The sequence below is a fragment of the Halichoeres trimaculatus genome, unplaced genomic scaffold (assembly GCF_033239565.1).
Source record: "Halichoeres trimaculatus isolate MK-OKI-2021-1 unplaced genomic scaffold, fHalTri1.1 fHalTri1_scaffold_20, whole genome shotgun sequence".
Taxonomy (NCBI): domain Eukaryota; kingdom Metazoa; phylum Chordata; class Actinopteri; order Labriformes; family Labridae; genus Halichoeres; species Halichoeres trimaculatus.
This window is the reverse complement of record NW_027437198.1, coordinates 24,190,758-24,210,697: the sequence shown is the minus strand read 5'-3', so window position 1 is coordinate 24,210,697 and position 19,940 is coordinate 24,190,758. Positions and strand designations below refer to the sequence as shown.

At 40.7% G+C, this 19,940-nt stretch overlaps 1 protein-coding gene across 4 annotated transcripts in view; it reads right to left on the bottom strand.

The window, feature by feature from the left end:
* Positions 1 to 19,940, bottom strand: part of asic2 (acid-sensing (proton-gated) ion channel 2) — a 519,192-nt gene that overhangs the window by 15,628 nt on the left and 483,624 nt on the right. For all 4 annotated transcript variants that reach the window (XM_074696178.1, XM_074696176.1, XM_074696175.1 and 1 more), the window contains 3 exons: positions 12,192 to 12,319; positions 2,506 to 2,656; positions 2,239 to 2,295 (listed from right to left, as the gene is read on the bottom strand). In XM_074696178.1, coding sequence (XP_074552279.1) covers positions 2,239 to 2,295; positions 2,506 to 2,656; positions 12,192 to 12,319 — 336 coding nt within the window. The remainder of the gene's footprint in view (positions 1 to 2,238; positions 2,296 to 2,505; positions 2,657 to 12,191; positions 12,320 to 19,940) is intronic.

The window sequence follows — 19,940 nt, the reverse complement described above, 5'->3', positions numbered from 1 at the left end:
TTTTAATGAATAAAAACATTTTTTTTAATTTTATTTTTTATAACAGTTTTGTTGTCAAACGGATCTACCTGCAACCACTCTCCATGGTACTGACCAAAGAGTGGTGCTGTAACGCACTAGTAGGCTGCACGGCAACAGCGTTCTGTTTATTATAGGCTGTAAGAGCATGGACATGAAGCATTAACCAAATAAGCTTAATAAAAATCTACGTCTTTCCAAAGCTGAATGTTTCATATCTCTTTTTTTTTTGTTTTCATTTTTTCCAAAAGGCTGAAAAGGTGGCAAACATGGCTTATTTTACTGAGACAGAACATCTGACACTAACAAAACAAACATGGAGTGACAAAAGTTACAATGCTCTTTTTGAACCGATTAAAAAAAAAAAAAAAAAATATTGGGTGGGCTTGGGACCTTTGACCCCACCCATACCGCCGCCCCTGCACTAGACTGTGAGTCGCCTGAAATCAAGGAAGCAGCAAATATGTTTCAAACTTTAAGTGTTGTCAAAATGTACGTGCTTTTTAAAGCTTCTTTGAGTTTGAAAACAGCCTCTTTATCTAACTTACTTTCACTCAGCCGACTGTTTGAACATCTACTAACGAGAGTCTGAAACTGATCAGGTTTCAGTCAGTACGGTGTGTGTGACTTGTAGTCTCACACCTTTTCGCTCACTGAACGAGAGCTCTGCCTCTGAGTCTCTGTTCATCTCTATCAGACAGTCAGTGAGTGATTTGTGTACTGAACGTAGCAAACAGAGCTCACTTATTTATTATTCACCATTAAATTCTAATTCGTAGGTAGAGCAGTGAAGTACTGAACGATTCGGTAAATGGATCTTTGTAATGAATCCCTTTGCTGAACTGATTCTACTGATTCAGTACAATGAAAATAACTGCTTTTCCCATCACTAGTAGGCATCAAAATGTGCTTGAGTTAAAATATTTCCACCAAGCAGAGAGAATCCAGAGTGAGTCCAACACGATGACTTCAACATCTTGTTTTCAGACAGATATAATCTTATCGGATTGTTGGACTGTTGGATTTTATTTTGTTGAGTTCTAACTGTCAATTAACAACAGACTGATTGAAACATGTATGTCATACAAATCTGTGTCTTTTCTTACATCCCTGAATCTCCTGAGGTCAAAATACACCAGACGTGGCTTTGCTCCAACAGGAAGTTGTTCACAGGAAATACCTAAAAACATCTTGTGACTTTCAAAATAAAACAAAATGAGTCCAAACCAGATGGGATTTAGCTTGGCTACAACGCAAACCAACATTGCGAGCCCAGCCAGACCAGGAGTTGACAGATTTGAGGTTTTACAGCCCGGCAGGAACCAGGAGAGGATCATCATGAGGATGGGAATTGAGGGTGTGTATTCCCAGCGTCACACTGGTCTTTAAACGTGGTCAGCAAACACAGGAACAGATGATGAAGAAGAATGTCTTATTGATCTTCTTCTTGAAGAGGCTTTAGCCCAGATAAATCTCCAAGAAGCTCTTCTGTCAGAGTCTGATGTGATTTTCTTTCTGCTTTTGCCAAAAGTGAAATTTTTCACACTCTACCTCTCAGGCAGAGTCAAAACAAAAAACTAAATCAGATGAATTTCTGAACAACTGGGAGAGAGAACTTTCAAATCCATTTCACATCTGTTAAATCAAACCACAGTTTGATTAAAAAATAAAGTCCTGCATTCAAAGTTTGGATAAAAAGCTTTTACCTGCCTGAATTATTCACTTCAAATCAGGAGATGTGGCCCATTATCAACGTGAGCAGCCATTCGTTAAATTGAACCCTAACACCGCAGTCCCTGTCTGCTCTGACGCTGTTACACACATGATGAGTCCTTCACACACCAGAGGAAGTGTTGAGATGAATCCTGTCCTCTTGATAAATCAGAAAGTGAAGTAGTGGCACATTCACTTTCCACTTTAAATCATTGCTCTATAAGTGCTGTGGCATAATAGAAGACTACTTAGGAGCCTTCCTCCTTGACTTGAGATCAAATGACAGATGATGTAAAGAGGAGGATGTATAGTGCGAGTGTAGACGCCACCAGTTTATGATGGAGAAATATTTCTCTCTTCATTCCAGCTGTCTTAGGCTGTAACTCCCTCCTGTTCAGTGTTATATCTCTGTACGCAGGAAGAAGTTCAGCCTAATCCTTCCACAGGCGATTAACGCTACACAGACCACCAAATACAACGTGTGAGAGTGTGTGTGTGCAGACTTACCCAGGGCCGGCTCAGCACAGTCTTTATACTGCTCAGGTGTGCAGTAAGAAGCATCACCTGAGGAGAGTTTCAGAGGAACACGTACAGTCAGTGGATCGAACAGGAAGTGATAAACAAAGAGTTGATTCAACAAACACCTTCAAGGCCAGACATACTGTCTCACGGCCTTTCTATGCGCCAGCTCGGTATCCAGTATTGACTCGTTATATCGACACCACCTTTGGTTTTTTTTTCTCCTTCTGGAGTTAAAGCAGCAGCAAAGCTTACCGGGCATGTGCACCATCCTGCAGTTGCAGTTCTCCACGATGTATCTGGTTTCACAGTCGATCCTGCAGGCGGTTACACTATAGACCTGGAAAAACCCCGACTCCAGAGCCTTGGACTCACACTCCCCCCACGGAGGAGGCAGGTAGGTCAGCTGTGGGTGTGAGAAAGAGATGACACAGGGTGACTGTTTGAGACTCGTACAGAAAACCTATCATGCACTTCATCAACCTTTTCAGAGCTGAACTCATCAAAACTGACACACTGGGGCTCGCATGAATTTATTGACAGAGTCTTATTCAGCGTTTCCCTCTCGGTACAGGCTGTGAATCATAAACACTCTGTCTGAAGCCTCCTATTCAGCAGATTGTTCTTTGGGAGCCAGAAGTGACCAGATTTAGAAAACAGGATGGATACACGTTGTTATGTCTCCAGTGACATAACGAAGTGAAGCTGTACCTTAAAGCAAAGCTGCTTCAGTCATCGTTTTCTCTGCTCAGCAGGACCACGTGTCGTGGAAAAGTATCAGAAAGGGAAACAGGGAGCAGAAACTCAACTCCAGTTGTTTCAGGCGGTTATACTTCTTTTGAAACCATGGAGATAGTCTATTGACGTCACCTGCTCGTTTCTCAAGGGGCAAAAGATGGTGGTTGCGTATTGGAAAGTCAAGCTCTAACTCAATCTAATCTACAAAAAGGCAAAAGGGGAAGTCCATGGCTTAAACCAGAGATGACTCACACCTGTGTATCTATTCACCTTCATATAATCCAGGGGTCTCAAACTCAAACTACCTGAGGGCCGCTGAGCATCCAGTCTTGCCACAAGGCACCCACTTCAACAGTTCGAGCAGCTGTACTTCCCACATGAATTATTTTACAGTCACATTTGGCTTTTCTTTATGAATTCTTGCTGCAGGACACCTGAGAGCTCTTTTTCTCACACAGCTGGGCCACATTTGCTCTGGGGGAGGCGGCAGGTGAAACCCTCAATATGGCTTAAAGATGAAGATCACCTTCAAGGCCTTGTCCACTGGTAGCTGGGTATTTTAAAATACTTTCGTCTACACCCAGCAGGACAATCTGCTGGTGAGTGTGGTCTGAAGCACGCCAAACACATATTTTGGGAAACTCAAACCCTTTCCAGCCAATCAGAATGAACCCCCGTCTTTCAGTTGTGACGTTTGAGAACCAAAAGCTCAGTTTTCCAGCATCTAACTGAAACCATGAAACCAGAGTTCTCTGAAATTTTCACTTTAGTCGGAGTTTTCAGAAAACATTGTCTTCAGTGACATAAAACTGTGGTTTTATGTGGACGACAGGCTCTTCAAAATACATTCTTTGTGTCAACAGCTCTTTCTTTAGCTGTGCAGCTCGTTGTGTCCGCTCATCTCCCTGATTCTTCACATACTGCTCCCCCATGTTGAGTTCAGTAATGCTCCTGAAATATGAAAACAGGTGCAATTCCCCTTTAAATGGACAGAAATACCACTTCTTGCCTACTTCTTCTGAAACACTCTGTGCTTGACATCAACCATTCTTTTAGCCTTTGAAAAAGACATTGTGATGTAACATAATGTTTTTTTTTCAGCTTGGTTTCACGTGGTTGTTATGCTGCATTCAGGGTCAACTCGGAAATCATATATTTCTTCCCTGGTCCCAACAGCAAATTGGGACCATGGCCACAGTGGGTCAGATTCCACTTGGTGGGCCGTGAGTTGGAGACCCCTGATATAATCCAAAGATGTAGTCGCAAGCACATCTACTTCCTGGACACACTTCTGAAAAATGGGATACGAAAGATAAAATCCTTTTCACACATTTAGTTTACAAAGAAAAGGGGAGTACTTCTTTATTTTTTATTTTTTGCACCATTTTTCACCCATGTTGCCCCCTGCTGTTTATAAAAAAGAATGCAAGTTTGATACCTCATAAGGCTTTTTAACTAAGTCACTTCAGCAATAAGTTAAGTTCAGTTCAGTTTAGTTCAGTTCAGTTGAGATGAGATGAAATAAGTTAAGATAAGATAAGATAAGATAAGTTAAGGTAAGTTAAGGTAAGTTAAATAAGATGTTCAGTTGAGGTCAGTTCACTTAAGTTCAGTTCAGATAAGATAAGATAAACTAGATAAGATAAGATAAAATAAGATCATTTCAGTTAAGATAAGGTAAGATAAGTTCAGTTCAGATAAGATAAAAAAAATAAGACAAGTAAAGTTAAGTCAGTTTAAGTTAAGTGCAGTTCAGTTCAGCTGAGATGAGATGAAATAAGTTAAGTTAAGTTAAAATAAGATAAGATAAATAAGATGTTAAGTTCAGTTCAGTTTAATTCAGATCGGAAAGATAAGATAAGTTCATTTAAGATAAGGTAAGACAAGTTCAATTTAGATCAGATTAACAAGATGAGTAAAGTTGAGTCAGGTTAAGTTGAGTGCAGAACAGTTCAGTTCAGTTCAGTTCAGATAATACAGCAGCAAATCTGAAATTGTATAGCAAAAATATTGTGATCCGAATATATCAAATAGAACAATTTAGTAAGAGTAACTTAAAAAAAATTAAAAAATGACACTACCCAACAGCTCTGAAATGGCCATCTCCAGTTTACATGGCTTCTAAAATTATAATGAAATGAAAATGTATGCCTGCAAAAAGTCTAATGCATGGGGGTCATTTAATTTCTCATTTTTAAGCACATCAGGATGATTATCTATTGTCAAAATTAATCATTTCTTCACACTGCTTCTTTCTGTGTTTATATCTGACACAAAAACATCAGCAGCTTTTGTTGCTGTCTGCCACTTTTCAATAAACCTGAAAAGAGGGAAAGTATTCCATTAGAGAGAGCATCTTAGGGGTAAATATAATAAAAACACGTTAAAATACTTATAAAATCAAGTTATGAAACCAGAGACTGGGCTCATCCACGCATGGCTGCTGCTAAAGAATAAAAAAATGAATCTTTTAAGAGAACTTTTCAACTTTCCCTTGTAGATGACTTGCCAACGCACAAGCAAGCTGAGACAATCTGTGTATTAAGTCCAAAATGTGGACGGATCCTGACAGCAGCTCTCACAATCGCTCTCCTTATTCCCTGAAACTCTTCCAATGCCCAAAAGAGCCTCCCATCAAACCGGGCCGTGCAGAAAACAATTCAACAGATAGCCAGGCTCTGTCACAGAAATCCCACAACGCACGGCAACATGAGCGCAAAAGACTCCAAATGCCCCCCTCCCATCATGCTCCTGCCGGCCTGAAGACTGGGACAGCAGATGAGGAACGAGGGACGCCGGGCAGAGCTGTGTGGAGGCCCATCTGCTCCACAACACAAGCAGCAAGCTCTGGCTGCTCTCTGCTTTTCCATCACCCACCGCTCCTCTGTTCCGCTGTCCCCCTCATTGTCATCACAAGGCTGTTTCCGCTGCCAGAAGAGTCGCTTTTTTCAGGCAGGGAGGAGGAGGCACAACACAACAACCTGCCAGGTGGAGTGTGGCGGCAGTCGCCTGTTAGTGCTGACAAAATTTCAGGTGGAGTTGTTTCTCTGCTTCCAGGGAGTGAGCAGACACAATCACTGCAGTGACAGTAAGACGATGAAATCAACCCGTCCTGAATAGCAACCCAGAAATCTGTCCTTCAGTGTCAAATGGCTTTAGGCATGGACTCTGTGTACCAAGACTTGGTTCTTCATCTGAAAGTGTCGCCCATGAGGCCAGCAGGGAAGATTATCGGCCTCAAACACAGACTGTTCAAAAACAAAAGGACAAGAAAATCAATCTCACCAAATTCAGAAAAAAAGAAGGTGAGTTTATCCAACAATCTGAATGATTATGGTCACTTCAGGGCAGGGGTGGTGTCATGGGTGGGCCAAACAGCCCCAGACCCACCTCAATTTTTTGTAGAATTTCTTTTTTCTTTCTTTTTTCTTTAGTTTTTTTAATAATCAGTTTGAAGAACAATATTATAACATTTTGTCACTTTATGTAACGTTTGTTTTTGTTAGATGCCCTGGCTTCATAAAAAGTGCCAATTTGGCAATCTTTAGCCTGTTGGTAAAAAAGTTATGACTCATTCAGACTCATGTTTAACCAGTAGGACTAGAGAATGGTTCTGGAAAAGACTGTTGATTTTTGTCTTTGATTTAATGGTGGTTAATGTTGCTGCTCTTACAGCTTATAGCACATGGAGAGTTGAGGTGGCGCAGCCCAGTGCTACTCTTTGGCTGATACCATTGAGAGCCCAGTGCACTAAAAATTAGCAAATATTCAAGGATCAAAAAGCAACGAAATCAGCTTTAAAATATTCAGAGTAACAGTAATATATCTATAGCTTTATAGTAATTGTTATTTACAAACTTTTGTAATTTAAGTCCCACCAAAAACTGAAATCGTGGGTCCGTCTCAGCTTCAGGTAGAGTTTTGATGGAATTCATTCGCTCATGTTTTGACAGACGATTGATTAGTCAATCATATCTGGGGGGAGGAAATGCAAATATAATCCATAAGCCCTTGCAGAGTGATTCATCAAACCTGAAACTGTTTTTGTGTCTATATTTAGCATGATTAAAAAGGCAGGTGCAAACTGGCACAGTGTTCGACAAAAACAGCTTCAGTCATTGTGGTGTGGAGGTGCAATGAAAGACGAGAATCTTCCATGTGCGCATCAACACATTTGTCAGAAATCAAAATAGTGGAGACAAATCATCTATCGCAAGGGTTTTCAAAGTGGAGGCTGCCAGGGAGCACAAGGGGGGCCTCAGAAAGTTAGAGGAAAGGGAAAAAATAGAATCTTATTATTCTTTTTATTTTTCAATGATATTTGTATTTATTTAATTTATTTATTTTTGTTATCATTTGTCCTGAACATACAAAACATGAAGTGCTGGGTTCACATGTTTCTGATTGTACCTCACTGCACCTCATGTGACAGCTGCAGCTTCAGCATGATGATGTCATGATCTGTGTCAACCTGGTGGTTTGCGCCTATTATTAGGCCTTCTCTCTTTTGCAACAACCCACTTATGTGAGCCTGGCTTTCGTTTGTCAATAGCTGCATATTCCAAAGAAATGTAATTATTGAAAAGTGAATAAAAGTTAGAAAAATACATTTGTATAGCTGACATTTCTGTACTATTGTGAAGCATTGTTATTTGGTTTACAAAGGGGGTCCCTGGCAAGAAGTAAATACTGTTTGGGGGCCTTGGCATAGTAAAGTTTGGGAAACCCTGGTCTTTCTAACAACGTCATTTCTGAGCTTTAATTTTTTTTTTAAACTGGGGCTTTGTGTTTTTGCTGGCTGCGCTGGTCTCCAGTCACCCGAGAGCACAGGAGATGAACCTCCCTCTTTATCTGGTAGTGGCTCAGTTGAAAGACTACTGCCACCTCTGGACTATTGCCAGGGCATTTACGACCAATGTCAGCCCAGACACAGCACCAACCAGCTGCCTAGAAAATAAACGAAGTAAAAAATTACCTTCTGACGTCTTCACAACTCACCTATGAGTTTGAACTTGACAAAATAGTTATTTGATTTATATCGTGATAATATCAAAATCAACTGATATGCAAAAAAATTATAGTAATAGGTTTTTTTTCATATTGCCCAACCCTACTTTAGGGTCACAAACCAAGTTTGAGTCGTGATGGCTCCACCCGTCTTTTCCAGTCTCTGGCTTCAGGCTGTTCCTCAACATGCCTGTATTGTCTTCATCGGTAATTAAACATGCCGTCCCTGTTGGCAGCAACAAGCAATGGTAATGAATACTGACATGCTAGCGCTATTAATTTATTTAAGGGTCTTAGGAGACAATCCTTAACCTTTATGATCACCTTCAAACCTCCGCTAATCTCTTCTTCAGGCCTAATTAGAGTCAGCTGAGGCTGAATCCAGATCTGATTATTTTCTCTGTAATCAGATAATCCGAGGTGCTCAATATCACTTTCCACTGAGTTGAGACCTGCTGACCTGATTATGGTCTATCTAATAAGAGCTGACGCCTCTGCCCCCACTCAGCGTGCTATTAATCAATGTACCATTCCCCTGTCAGACCCGGGCTGTGCTTTAATTAAGCTTTACAACTTGGTCAGCGTGGGACTTTGTTGAAAAGTGGGATTGAGAGCTGGGTGGTTAATAATAAGGTCATCGTTTTAGTGCTGCTCCGCCGGGCTAAAGAGGACCTCTTCATCAAAAAGAAAGTCACAAATTTTCTCAAAGTTCAGCCTGCCATGTTCTTTTTTTTCCTCGTCTTTCTGGCAGAAGAGAGCCAGACTGAAATGTAAAGATCCTGAGCTTGAAGTATGAGGCAGAAATGAGGGTGATACGGATATTTCACCCTCCAAAAAACATGATTCTCTCCAGCGTCCTGGGCTAACCTGACCTTTAGCTTCAGTCAGATCAACAGAAACGTCTTCATCAGGTAGACAGTTCATCAGTTTGAGCTCACCTGTCTCTGTTTGAGCTCTAAATACTCAGTTTGAGCTCACTTGAAACTTGTTAAATCCTCTGTCACTGATCAGCATCCATCAATAAATTAAGAGATTTTAAACAGTCTGAACACTGGAGGCTCCATCCCAAATCTCTGCTCTGATCATCACTGCAGCAATTGCTTTTGGACCCATTTGAAAGTACACTCAGCTTTGTTCAAAGGGAGGAAACAGGAGGGAACATCTCACAGCAGGAGGCCTCTTCCCTCAAACAAAGTGTAGCATTGCATTAATTGGCCAGAGCTAAATTTACAGCTTGGTACAGAGGGCCAGGATCATCGCAGCGGGCAAAGACAGGAAAGCCTGCCAGTCACAAAACAGGACTGAGTGATGCGCTCAGACAGAAACCCTCAGAGGCTCATTACCCAGAGGCCCTCAGCACATCTGGACAGATCTGCTCCTCTGCCTCCTGCTGAGGTGACTCATTGTGTCGCGGCACAAAGCTGGCATGAAGAGACGAGCTCTCGGATGATATGAATTCATTATGCTGACGTTGGTTTGCACGTTTATTTTAGAATCTGTAATTTCATTCACTGTCAGGATGTTTGCACCTTGGAAAATGACTCCACGGAAAGTAATGAAGGACTGAGACAGACTTTAGACCTCGTCTCAGTCCTCAATCTTGAAAAATAAGACATCAACACATTCTGACAAGGACTTTTGTTTTTACTTTAAGATGAATCTTTGTACTCAAGCTAAACTTCTGAAGATATTGGTACTAATACAAAGATGTTTAACTTTTACAGTGCCCCTTCCTCAATTATCTGTTCCCAGCTATACTTTTTTTTTTCCTTTCAACTGCAAGGTCTTAAGTATTTTTTTGATATACCTACTGTACACAAAATCCGAGCACACATTTTGATATAAATAAACTCTGCTTTCCCTGGGATCATCTGGCTTGATTCTGATTAGTTGAAATCTTAGTTTTGGTTAATCACTTTCACCAACATGAGTGAATCAATGAAACAATCGCAGGAGTTTCTAAGTGGTCTTGAAAATGTCTCTCTTCTAGATATATATCTGGTTGTATTCCAAACTTTAAAATAAGATTATCAGCATTAGTATAGGTTACAGGCGGTCCTCAAGTTACAAACAAGTCAGTTCCTACGATGCTTCGAGACCCGAAATTACATGTAAGTCAGATTTTTACCTTAAGTACTCCTTAAATCTCTAAATAACTATCCAAATACATGTATCTTACTTAATATTCATGAAGTATATGAGACAAAGTGGACGATGCTGATGACAGCATAGCACTGTGTAGCTGTGTATTTACACCACAGACTGTATAAAACATGGACGTACTTTTCGCGACATCACCCGTCTGTTCCTGAAACAGTGAAATGAAGCCAATCCGTGGACGCAGCCACATTCACTTTGACGCCAGCTGTGAGTTTTTCCTCAAGCAGCTACAGGGCGCCAGGTGGTCATGTGACCGAAGCTGTGTCTCTGATTGGAAAATCAAATGATCCTAATAACTTCTAAACCGCAGAGATAGGAAAAAATTCACTCTCCGTAGTGTGTGTCAACAGTGAAATCAGCGTTTTAGACCCAAACCGTTTTTTAAACCAGCCTTTAAATATGTTTTTTATGCCATAAAAGCCAGTTTTCTTGGCTGGGTGTGTACGTGACTTCTGGTCTTTCTGCAGCCAGACTCAAGCGGATTCTTGACGAACAGGGACTTTTAGCACTTCCACATAGGCTTCATTTTTACTAACCGGATGTTCACCCTTGATTCATATGCACTCAGCATCAAAAATTAGTACGCGTCGTAAGAGCTTATGAACAGAGCAAATTTCCATTAGAAACCTTCCCCATTGTCTTATGCACATATATTTATTGGCATCATAAAGTCGAGACAACATAAGTTGAGAACCTTGTAAGTTGAGGACCTCCTGTATTCCAAAATGCTATTTCTTAGACTGATTCATGGTACATCAGAGTCTCTATGACAACACCATGCTGGCTGACAAAGTTTAGTAACGAGAGGAAAGATCTGTGTTTTTCTCTGCTGATATCTGGGATTAATTTTGTAGTGATGGTGGACACTGAAGCCTAACTGTTGGACAGACTAAGGACAGAAGAGCAGATGAAAGATAAACAGGAGAGAGATAGAGCACGAGCTAAAGGCTAAAACACAAGCTAATCTCTGTGTGATAATGTAGATTCCAACCCACAGTCAGCAGTTATTCTGACGTGGTCTGTTCAAACTTGAGAGTCTATCAATAAAATGAAGAGTGAGGTTACGTTAGCTCTGATTGGTAGATGACTGGTAGGAGATAACCAGGATTCACTAATGTTACATGTTATAGACATGTCTCAGAGCACTGGGCAATGAGTAGAGCTAAATAAAGCCGTCTACTAAACTACGGTACAAACTGACAAAGTTTGCTCTTCCTAACTGTTGACAAATACTTTACCTCTGGTTAAAAGTTGTCTTGAACAAAGAAAAGCAGAGTTAAAAAGAAGATCTGATCTCCATTCATTACCAAAACAAACACACACCTTGGTGAAAAATCATGTCTTAATGACATTGTGCATGAAAGTGCTCATGGGAAGTGGAGTCTTTTTCCTAGAAAAACACCACCAATTCCAGCAAATAATTTTGTGGCAGCTTACACTTAGACTCCACAACTTCCTGACCTCTGAGGAGTTATTAGAGAGCATCAAATCAATACTGATGCATTTTTATGATCTCCAAAATCAAACTGCACTGTTAACGAGGAGTTTTTAACTCACTTTAAGCCAAAGGAAGGAAACCAGAGGAGGGGAGCAAGTGATATTCAGGTGAAACTCTGAGGATAAAGAAAAAAGCTTTTTACATGAAATGCTTTTGGTTATAAACACCTGTGAGACCTGCAGGCTTTAATATCAGCCTCAGTGGAACAAAGCTTCAGTCTGACTGAGTGTGAGCAGAAAACCTCTGCACACCAAGGTCAGAGTCGCTGACGGAGGGGACGTTATCTATTCTGAGTCGACATCCACCAGGAGACAAAAGGAGCCGGCTCCAGGCCCAGAGGAGGAAAGGGACACACTCAGATACTCACACACATGCACACACACACATAATCCCATCATGTCTGTTACAGCGACTTATTTATCAAGAAGGGTTTTTATCTCTGAGGATAAGACGTGGAAAAAAAGCAGCACAAGGGAGAGGAATGATAAAGAAAGCTATTAACTGTATATCAGAGGAAGTGGAGTGAAGAAACACATACCCTCTGCTCCTGCGTGGCCACGAAAGTCTGGAAGCCGGGGGCCACGCCGAAGCCCAGCTCGTGAACAAAAGGGGGCTCCGCCTGGCTGTGGATCTGCACCCGGACGCCTGCTTCGAAGGCTGTGTCCTCTGCAAAGGAAGAGACATGTATGTTTTAGAAAAGGAGAGCGTGTTAATCAGCTTGAGGTCAAGCTCAGGTGAACTCCGAGAGGATTTGAAAAGTAAAAACTCAGCAAACTTTCACTTTTTTAAACAACCTCTGAGTGCTGCTGACCGATCATGGTTATTACAGCCGTCCCATTTGTCTGGACATCAAACACAGGTGGTGAAGGCGACTGTGTGCCGACTCCACAGATGAAAGGACTCTCACAGTTTGCACACACACACATGAGCCTGGAGCGAAGAGAGTCACAACATTTGCTGGGAGAGCAGAGACAGCCCAGGCTCTGAAGGGATCGATAAAGTTCTCCCTCCATGTCCTCTCATTCAGAGCTTTCCTTCCAGGACATTCAATCAAGGCTTTCACTCTCACGGCCAATCAGCCGGACACCTCGAGGTGCTCTGCAACCAAGACGGCGCAGTCTTCGGGCACGGCTGGGCTCACAAATCAGCTTAGGTGGCTTCACGCTGAGGGATGGATCAAGGGGTGAAAGTTGCTTTATTTGGCTGAGTGAGTGTGAGGACTGAGAGAAACACTGACTGTCTGAACGAGATAATCAGTTTGTTTGCTGTCAGGAAACAAAAGGGCGTGTGTGTGCGTATGTGTGTGCATGGAAACATGACAGATCTCTGAGTGTGTGTGTGTGAAGAGTGCTGCAGGGAGCTGTATAATTTCTGTGTCCTGCCCTGTCCATGGTGTAAATATAGCATCATGTCCCGGGTAATAAAGGTCTCGTACTCGCATGCAGCTTCATGTCTCGTCCTGCCCTCTTTGGCTCGCTGACGTGTCCTTTTTAATGTGTTTGCTGTAAACAAAGTGACACATGGGGAAGTCAACCGTCGCACAACATTTGAGATTCCTTATCATGTCACTCTGTTCACAGGCTGCTGGGGGAAAGGGTCCACTTGGGCCTTAGACCACTGATGCTGTCTGCAAACTTATTCACATTTTTAGCCCAGATTATAAGTCATTAACGGTAAGTTTATCCAGCCTGTGACTCTTTCTCCTTTGCAGTGGCTCCTTGTAGCTCAGAAAAATATTGAAATTAATTTTTTTTATTTTTCTAACAGAGCGTATTGATGATTAAAGACACTGACTCTGAAGAAAAACATATGTTTAGTTGAACTAAATCTTCATCCCTTCTGCCAATAAAGCCTGCCACTGCTCTACTTCACCTCCTACAACATCAACAGCCCACCAACTTTCCTGGCACCTGTGGCTAACCTCAAGTTTTACATCCCTGGGAAGAAAACAAAACATAAAAAAGATAAATCTGAAAGATTGTCATAACAGTTTGCAAATTTTTGAAATTGTAATTTTTTTGAGACCTTGCACATTTTTGTAACATTTTTGCAAATTTTTAGAATGAATTTTTTTGTAATCTTTGATCATTTAATTATTTTTCTTTTTTTTTTTTTTTTTTTTTTGCATTTTTTTAAGTTTCAGTCTTTTTTAGTGAATTTTTAAATTTTTTTATTTATTTTATTTTTGTAAAATTCTGGCACAATATTTTTTAGAATCACAAAGATTTTTGAACTATTGCAAGTTTTTAAAATTTTGCATATTTATAAAATTTAAATTTATTTTTTTTTCATAAATTTAAATTTCCTAAAAAAATATTTGCATTTATCATGTTTATTTACTGTATTGAGGTCTCTTCTTAACTGATGCTAGTGCTAGTTCCAGGCCAGTTCCTGACTTTTCTTTGTGTTTCTGCTGACGAAGCTCAAAACTCTTTTCTGGGCCAGACAAAGCACAGGCTACATCAGGGGCTGGGGCGAGGCTAACATGACCAACGATAAGTGGTGAAAAACAGCCACTAGTTTTAACGCCTTTGTTGGCATCGTGCTCCAAAGAGGAGGCCACCAACATCCATGGAGCCATCATCTTGGCCAAACTGTCCACCGTCCCTGTCAGGAGAGGTTACTGGGGTAACAAGATAGGTAGGCCCACACCGTGCCCTGCAAGGTGACCGGACACTACGGCTCTGTGTTGGTGACTGCCTCCTGTGCCTAAGGAGCTGCTTGTGATGTCTGGTGTTGATGACTGCTACGCATCTACCAGGGGCTTCACTGCCACACTTAGCAACTTTGCTAAGGCCACGTTTGATGCCATCTCCAAGACTTACAGCAACCTGACTCCTGATCTCTGGGAGGAGACCGTCTTCACAAAATGAAGGTGAGGCAATGACGGTAGAAAGTGGGTATTAAAGATATTGTTTTTCCTTCCCAATGTGTTTCTCAAGCTTTGAATTTCCTTTAAATGGATTTAAATAAACGTGTGGTAACTGTTGCCTCGTTAGATTTCAGACTGAGAGCGAGCAACTTTTTGACTCGATTTGGGCTCTTGTAACTCGCTGCATTTTGCTTTAAGTGTCGCTGTGAATGCACTCCTGCACTTTAAACACTAATCTCACTGAAGGAGGACTCTAAATTGATTCACAGCGAAGGTCTTAACTAAGCTAAACTAGAGCGATTGAGTTTAATCACACTTCAGGATGAAGTTGTTGTTTCTTTGTGGAACTGCTTAATGATGCTTTGTGCACAGGGCCCTCTTTAGACGGGCAAAGGAGCCCTCTTTAAACTGTTTCCACTAATCTGAAAGCATAATAAACCCTAAAAGCTCTTCATACGGAGGGTGGTGTTTTAGATTTTCATAATTATGAGGAAACATCTTTGAAACTTTGAAGAAGCGCCCTGAGAGATAACTTTCAAAGATCATAATTTGCATTGTGTGTGGGTTGTTAGTGTTAATGTGGCGTGTGCAGTGAAAGGAGAACACATAACGTTCAGAGCTGTCGCGCTAATGCTCCTATAGAAGCCATATAGCGTCACTAAATCTTACATAATCAGCCGCTATTGTCCCCAAAACAATCACAGAAGCATAACAGAGGCAGAGTGCTGCACTGACCGACGGATTTCTTCATTAATGCTCACAAACACAAAGAGAGCTGCATCCCCCAGCACGCTGATGTGATTACAACATGAGAAAGCAGACTTAGCTTTGATTATGATTAATGAGAACGTCCTTTCTAAGGGCGGTGGAAAAAGCAGTTCCTGTGATCACTTTGATTCATTGCACTACTTTCATCTGCTGCAGAAAAAGGACGTATAGAGTGGTTCAGCTCCTTTTCTACAAGACTGGAGTACAGTGCGATCAATGCAGGGGTGGGGCTGTGCTTGTTTCTCTATATTAGTTAAATTAAGCACAGTAAAAAAAAAAAAAAATCACTTTACAATATTCAATTTGTCCTCAAAGTGCAAAGTTAGACTTGTTTTCGTTTACTGAATTGAGTCTAATGAGTCACTCATCAAAGTGAATCAGTTATTTTTGAGTCAATTGAGTCACTGAGTCATTTACCCAGAGAGTGCATAAAAATCAACATGTGCCACACCTTTTAACACAATTTAGTCCCACACCATACACATAGAAGTTACGTTTGGGCACAAAAATAAAGATTTATAAATTTTTTTTTCATAATAAAAGGCAGGAACTAAACTACTGACTGCAGTAGCAAGAAGTTGCGAGTCAGACACTTCAGTTTTCGTTTGATTTTCAGAATAAACAGTGGAACCGACTGAACATATTTTGTCGTAAAGATGCTATGAGGAGAAACTATTTTGATTCTACTCCTTCGCCACCTTGTGGCCCAGAGTCTCCACACACTGCCGTGAATTACTTTTAGCGAGGCGTGCATTTGTTTTGGAATTGAGCCGGGCATACGCTGTGCGATTGTAGGCTTGATTTTTAGCCCATTCGCCACTCGCTGCGACTGTTCTTTGGATCGGGCTGAATTTCTGCTCATTCGTGTCATGCCTGTATTATACGTGGGGTAATGAGGAGAGATAGAAGCAATAGAAACAGTACCATGAGCCGACTTTCCTCAACCTCTTGCAAAGATCATGCACGATTTTTGAAGTTGGTCTAAATATGGATGAAGTTAGTCTAGAGTTCATTTTAGCTGTCACTGTGTACCTCCTGTCCTCACTGCACATAAGGATGGGTATCTTCCACATTTGAAATGATACGGTACCGATGCCCAGAACCTGGCAATTGGTATCGGTACTCAATGGTACCAATTTTCTGTACTTTTTTATGTTTATTTGAAAAAAAAAATTCAATTTGTTCAATAATAAAATGTATTTTTTTCAATTCAAGATATTTACTCTTCACTATATAACCTTGTAATGCTGTGTTCATGTTCAGCATGGAAAATCCCCAACTCTTCCACTCCCTCACAGTCACTAGGATGCATTTAGATACCTGAATGTGGTACCTTTTGATTTTACATTAATCGATAACTGGTACTTTTGACAGAATTCGGTCGGTATTGACAAAAGTACCTAATTTGGTGCCCATCCAAATTGGTGCCCAGGCAGTGCATTTGTTCTTGTTTAGCATCTTCTGTGTGCGTCTCCTACTTCTGAGGTTCTTCTTCTTCTCCTTTTGACGTTGCAGGGCTGGATACAAGAGTCCAGCTCCCAAATGCCATAGGAGAAGAAGGATATAGAGTCTGCTGACGTAAAGTGTGAGCATTGAAGTTTGACCATTGGGTTTCAGGTCGGTTAAAATATCACACAATGAATGCCCGGCTTTAAATTAAGTTAAGATTGAAACAAATTTCTCTGTTCAAGAAAACCTTTTACTGAATACAATGCTCCAATGTAAGGTCAGTTACAGTTATCAGTACAGTTATGTTGTGATATGGTTTGAAACATGACATCAAACAAAGTAGAAGTTGCCGGTTACATGTAGTGCTATTGGCAGCCTGGTGCTCTGACACATCTGTAGGCTAACGTGACAAAAAATGAACATTGTAATGTGTAGCATCAATAAATCCTGGTTATGTCCTGCCAGTCATCTACCAATCAGAGCTAACGTAACCTCACTCTTCATTTTATTGATGGACTCTCAAGTTTGAACAGACCACTGCAGAATAACTGCTGACTGTGGGTTGGAGTCAACATTAGCACAGTTTAGCCTTTAGCTCGTGCTCTATCTCTCTCCTGTTTGGCTTTCTTCTGCTCCTCTGTCCTTTGTCTGTCTGACAGTTAGACTCCTGTGTTCCTCAAAGTGCAAAGTATGGTAAAAGAAAAACTCTATCGTTTAAGTTTTGCTGCATGTATCTGAAGTCTTGAAGCTGTATTTGATATTTAATCATCCTGCCAACGTCAACGTCTCTGAGGAATAATCCTTGCGTCTGTTTGGGATTAAATCTAACTAAGGTAAAGCCTTTAAGTATCTTGTTTTGTCTGACAAAATGTCCAAAGACCAGACTAATCTGAGTTTTATGAAATGAAAAAAGAAGCAGAACATCTTGAAAGCGACGAGGCTCTTCGAAAAGCTTAAAGAAAATGACTCTTTTGTTAAAAACTTCATTACAGTCTTGTTAAATTTGCAAACATGCTGAGCCCTCAGAGTGAGCGGTGCAGAAACAAACACAGAGGACACCGCAGACTGAAAAAGGTGAATCTGGTGTTGTTTTTGCGCTTGATGATTCATCGCTAAGGCAAGAGGATTTTTGTTTTTCACCCTCTTTGTGTTTCAGGATGTTCCCATGATGCACTGAGAGCGCCGTGCATGTGAACGGCTCTCTGTGTTTGTTTTTACCCCAGTTATATCAACTCTCCTTATCAGAGCATGATCAAGTGGATCATGTTAACGATGTTTGCTGCGTCCGAACCCCTGATTCAAAGTTACTTTCTGTTTCATCATCACCATCACGCTCATTTAACCGTGAATGACTCCACAAAGTGAGTGAAGCAGGCGGGATTAAGACGCTATCTGCCGCCACGCTCGTAACTCAGACCTTGTTGCTCGGTACGACAGCAAATAAATGCAGGTGGTGTCCTGGTTTCACCTCCTTCTCCTCCTCCTCCTCTACGAGTGATCCGGTCTCTCTGTGGGAAACATGAGAGACGGGATCAGCTGAGGAAAATCAGGAAATTGATCCGAGCTGGCATGTGTGTGTCAATCTGAAATGTAAAACGCAACCAGCAAGACTCCCTGGTTGTTGCAGGGTGTGAGTTAATGAGGTGGCTTGTTTATGGAGACCTCTCTGTACTGCCCTCACACACACACTCACACACACTCACACACACACACTTGATGTCCATCTCCAATTTTTTCCAATATCCATCAAATTTAGAACCAGATGTGTCAGATTTAGTCAACACTGGACCGTGTTTGAAGGGTCTGATGTAGCTGGTTCTCTGACTTTTCCTCTACTTCACAAGTTTTATATATTTTTAATCATATTTACTTCAAAAACCACCAAATTTTTCTTTCACTTAGTTTTGTTTACTCTTGACATTATTTGTTTTCTGTCTTGTGTGTGAAGCACTTTGAAATGCCCTGTTACTGAAATCGACAGAATAAATAAACTTGCTGTTAGGAGAAGCACAATGTTGGAATTTTGCTTCAAAATGTTGATATTTCACAACTCATTTAATCGATCACTGATACCAATTTAATCGATTATTTTTCCCCTACACCCAGGGGCGTATTTAGTCATTTGGGGGCCCAAGGCAAACCCAGTCAATGGGGGCCCTCCATGTCCTTGTAACTCATCTTCCTAAGAGCTAGACTGGCCTTCCCTGGGTCCACTGTCTCTTTTCCAGAATCAAGGCATGAGACAGTGCTAATCTTGTACATGGTAACTTAACGCAACTAAATGCATTTCCTCAAGTTCTGTACTTTAGTTTGATTTTTTAAAAAAGTGAACACACAATTTAGTCCACTTTGTCCTGGATTTGAAATCTTTTATGGTCAATTGACAGCATATTTGTCACACAGTGGGGAATTTACAGAGTAACAGTAATAAACAAGAAAGTATGAAGTGAAAAACATTACAATAGGTAAATATTGAAAAAAATAATTTTGTAAAGAAAAAATATGTAAATATCAAGCACAACATAAAACTGGAAAAAAATCTACTGAAAGAGGTGATATTTACAGTTACCAAACTTATTGGTACTATTATTTTAAAGTTAATGTATTTTTATTTGACCCCCTGTCCAGTGAGTTATGTATCCAAAAAAGAGATTTTGTACAATAATGTTTATCACCAACTCAAAAAGTTTGATTTTGAGAAAATTGTCCTGTTTCCTAGGCTAGATAAAGTCCTTAAAATCCTAAAAGTCTTAAATGTTTATCTCAGATCTCAGAGCAACATTGTTTTTATTTCCGACTTGGTTGAAAATCGGAGCCAGAGCCGGAGCCGAAGCATCACATGAAGCGACGTGTTTTATTAATGACGGCATCAGCTGATCACCTCTGGATCATCTGTCAGTAAGCTCTAAAAGCTGTTTGTGTGTCTGTACATATGCTCTGTAATAACTCTGATCAAAAAGAAACAGTAACAGAGCTTTGTCTGTTCCTTTTACCTGTTTAACCTTTAGCCTTTATCTAGAGTGCATCTGATCGTGAACTCTGAAACTTATTAATATGACCTATTTTTTTGTGTCCCAAGAAGATATTATTCATCAGATTTCAGTTTTCAGTGTTAATCCTCCATGATATTGATTTGATGATGGTTATGTTCAGTATTTTGTGTTTTAAACTCACAACAAACGCTTTATTACCAGATTT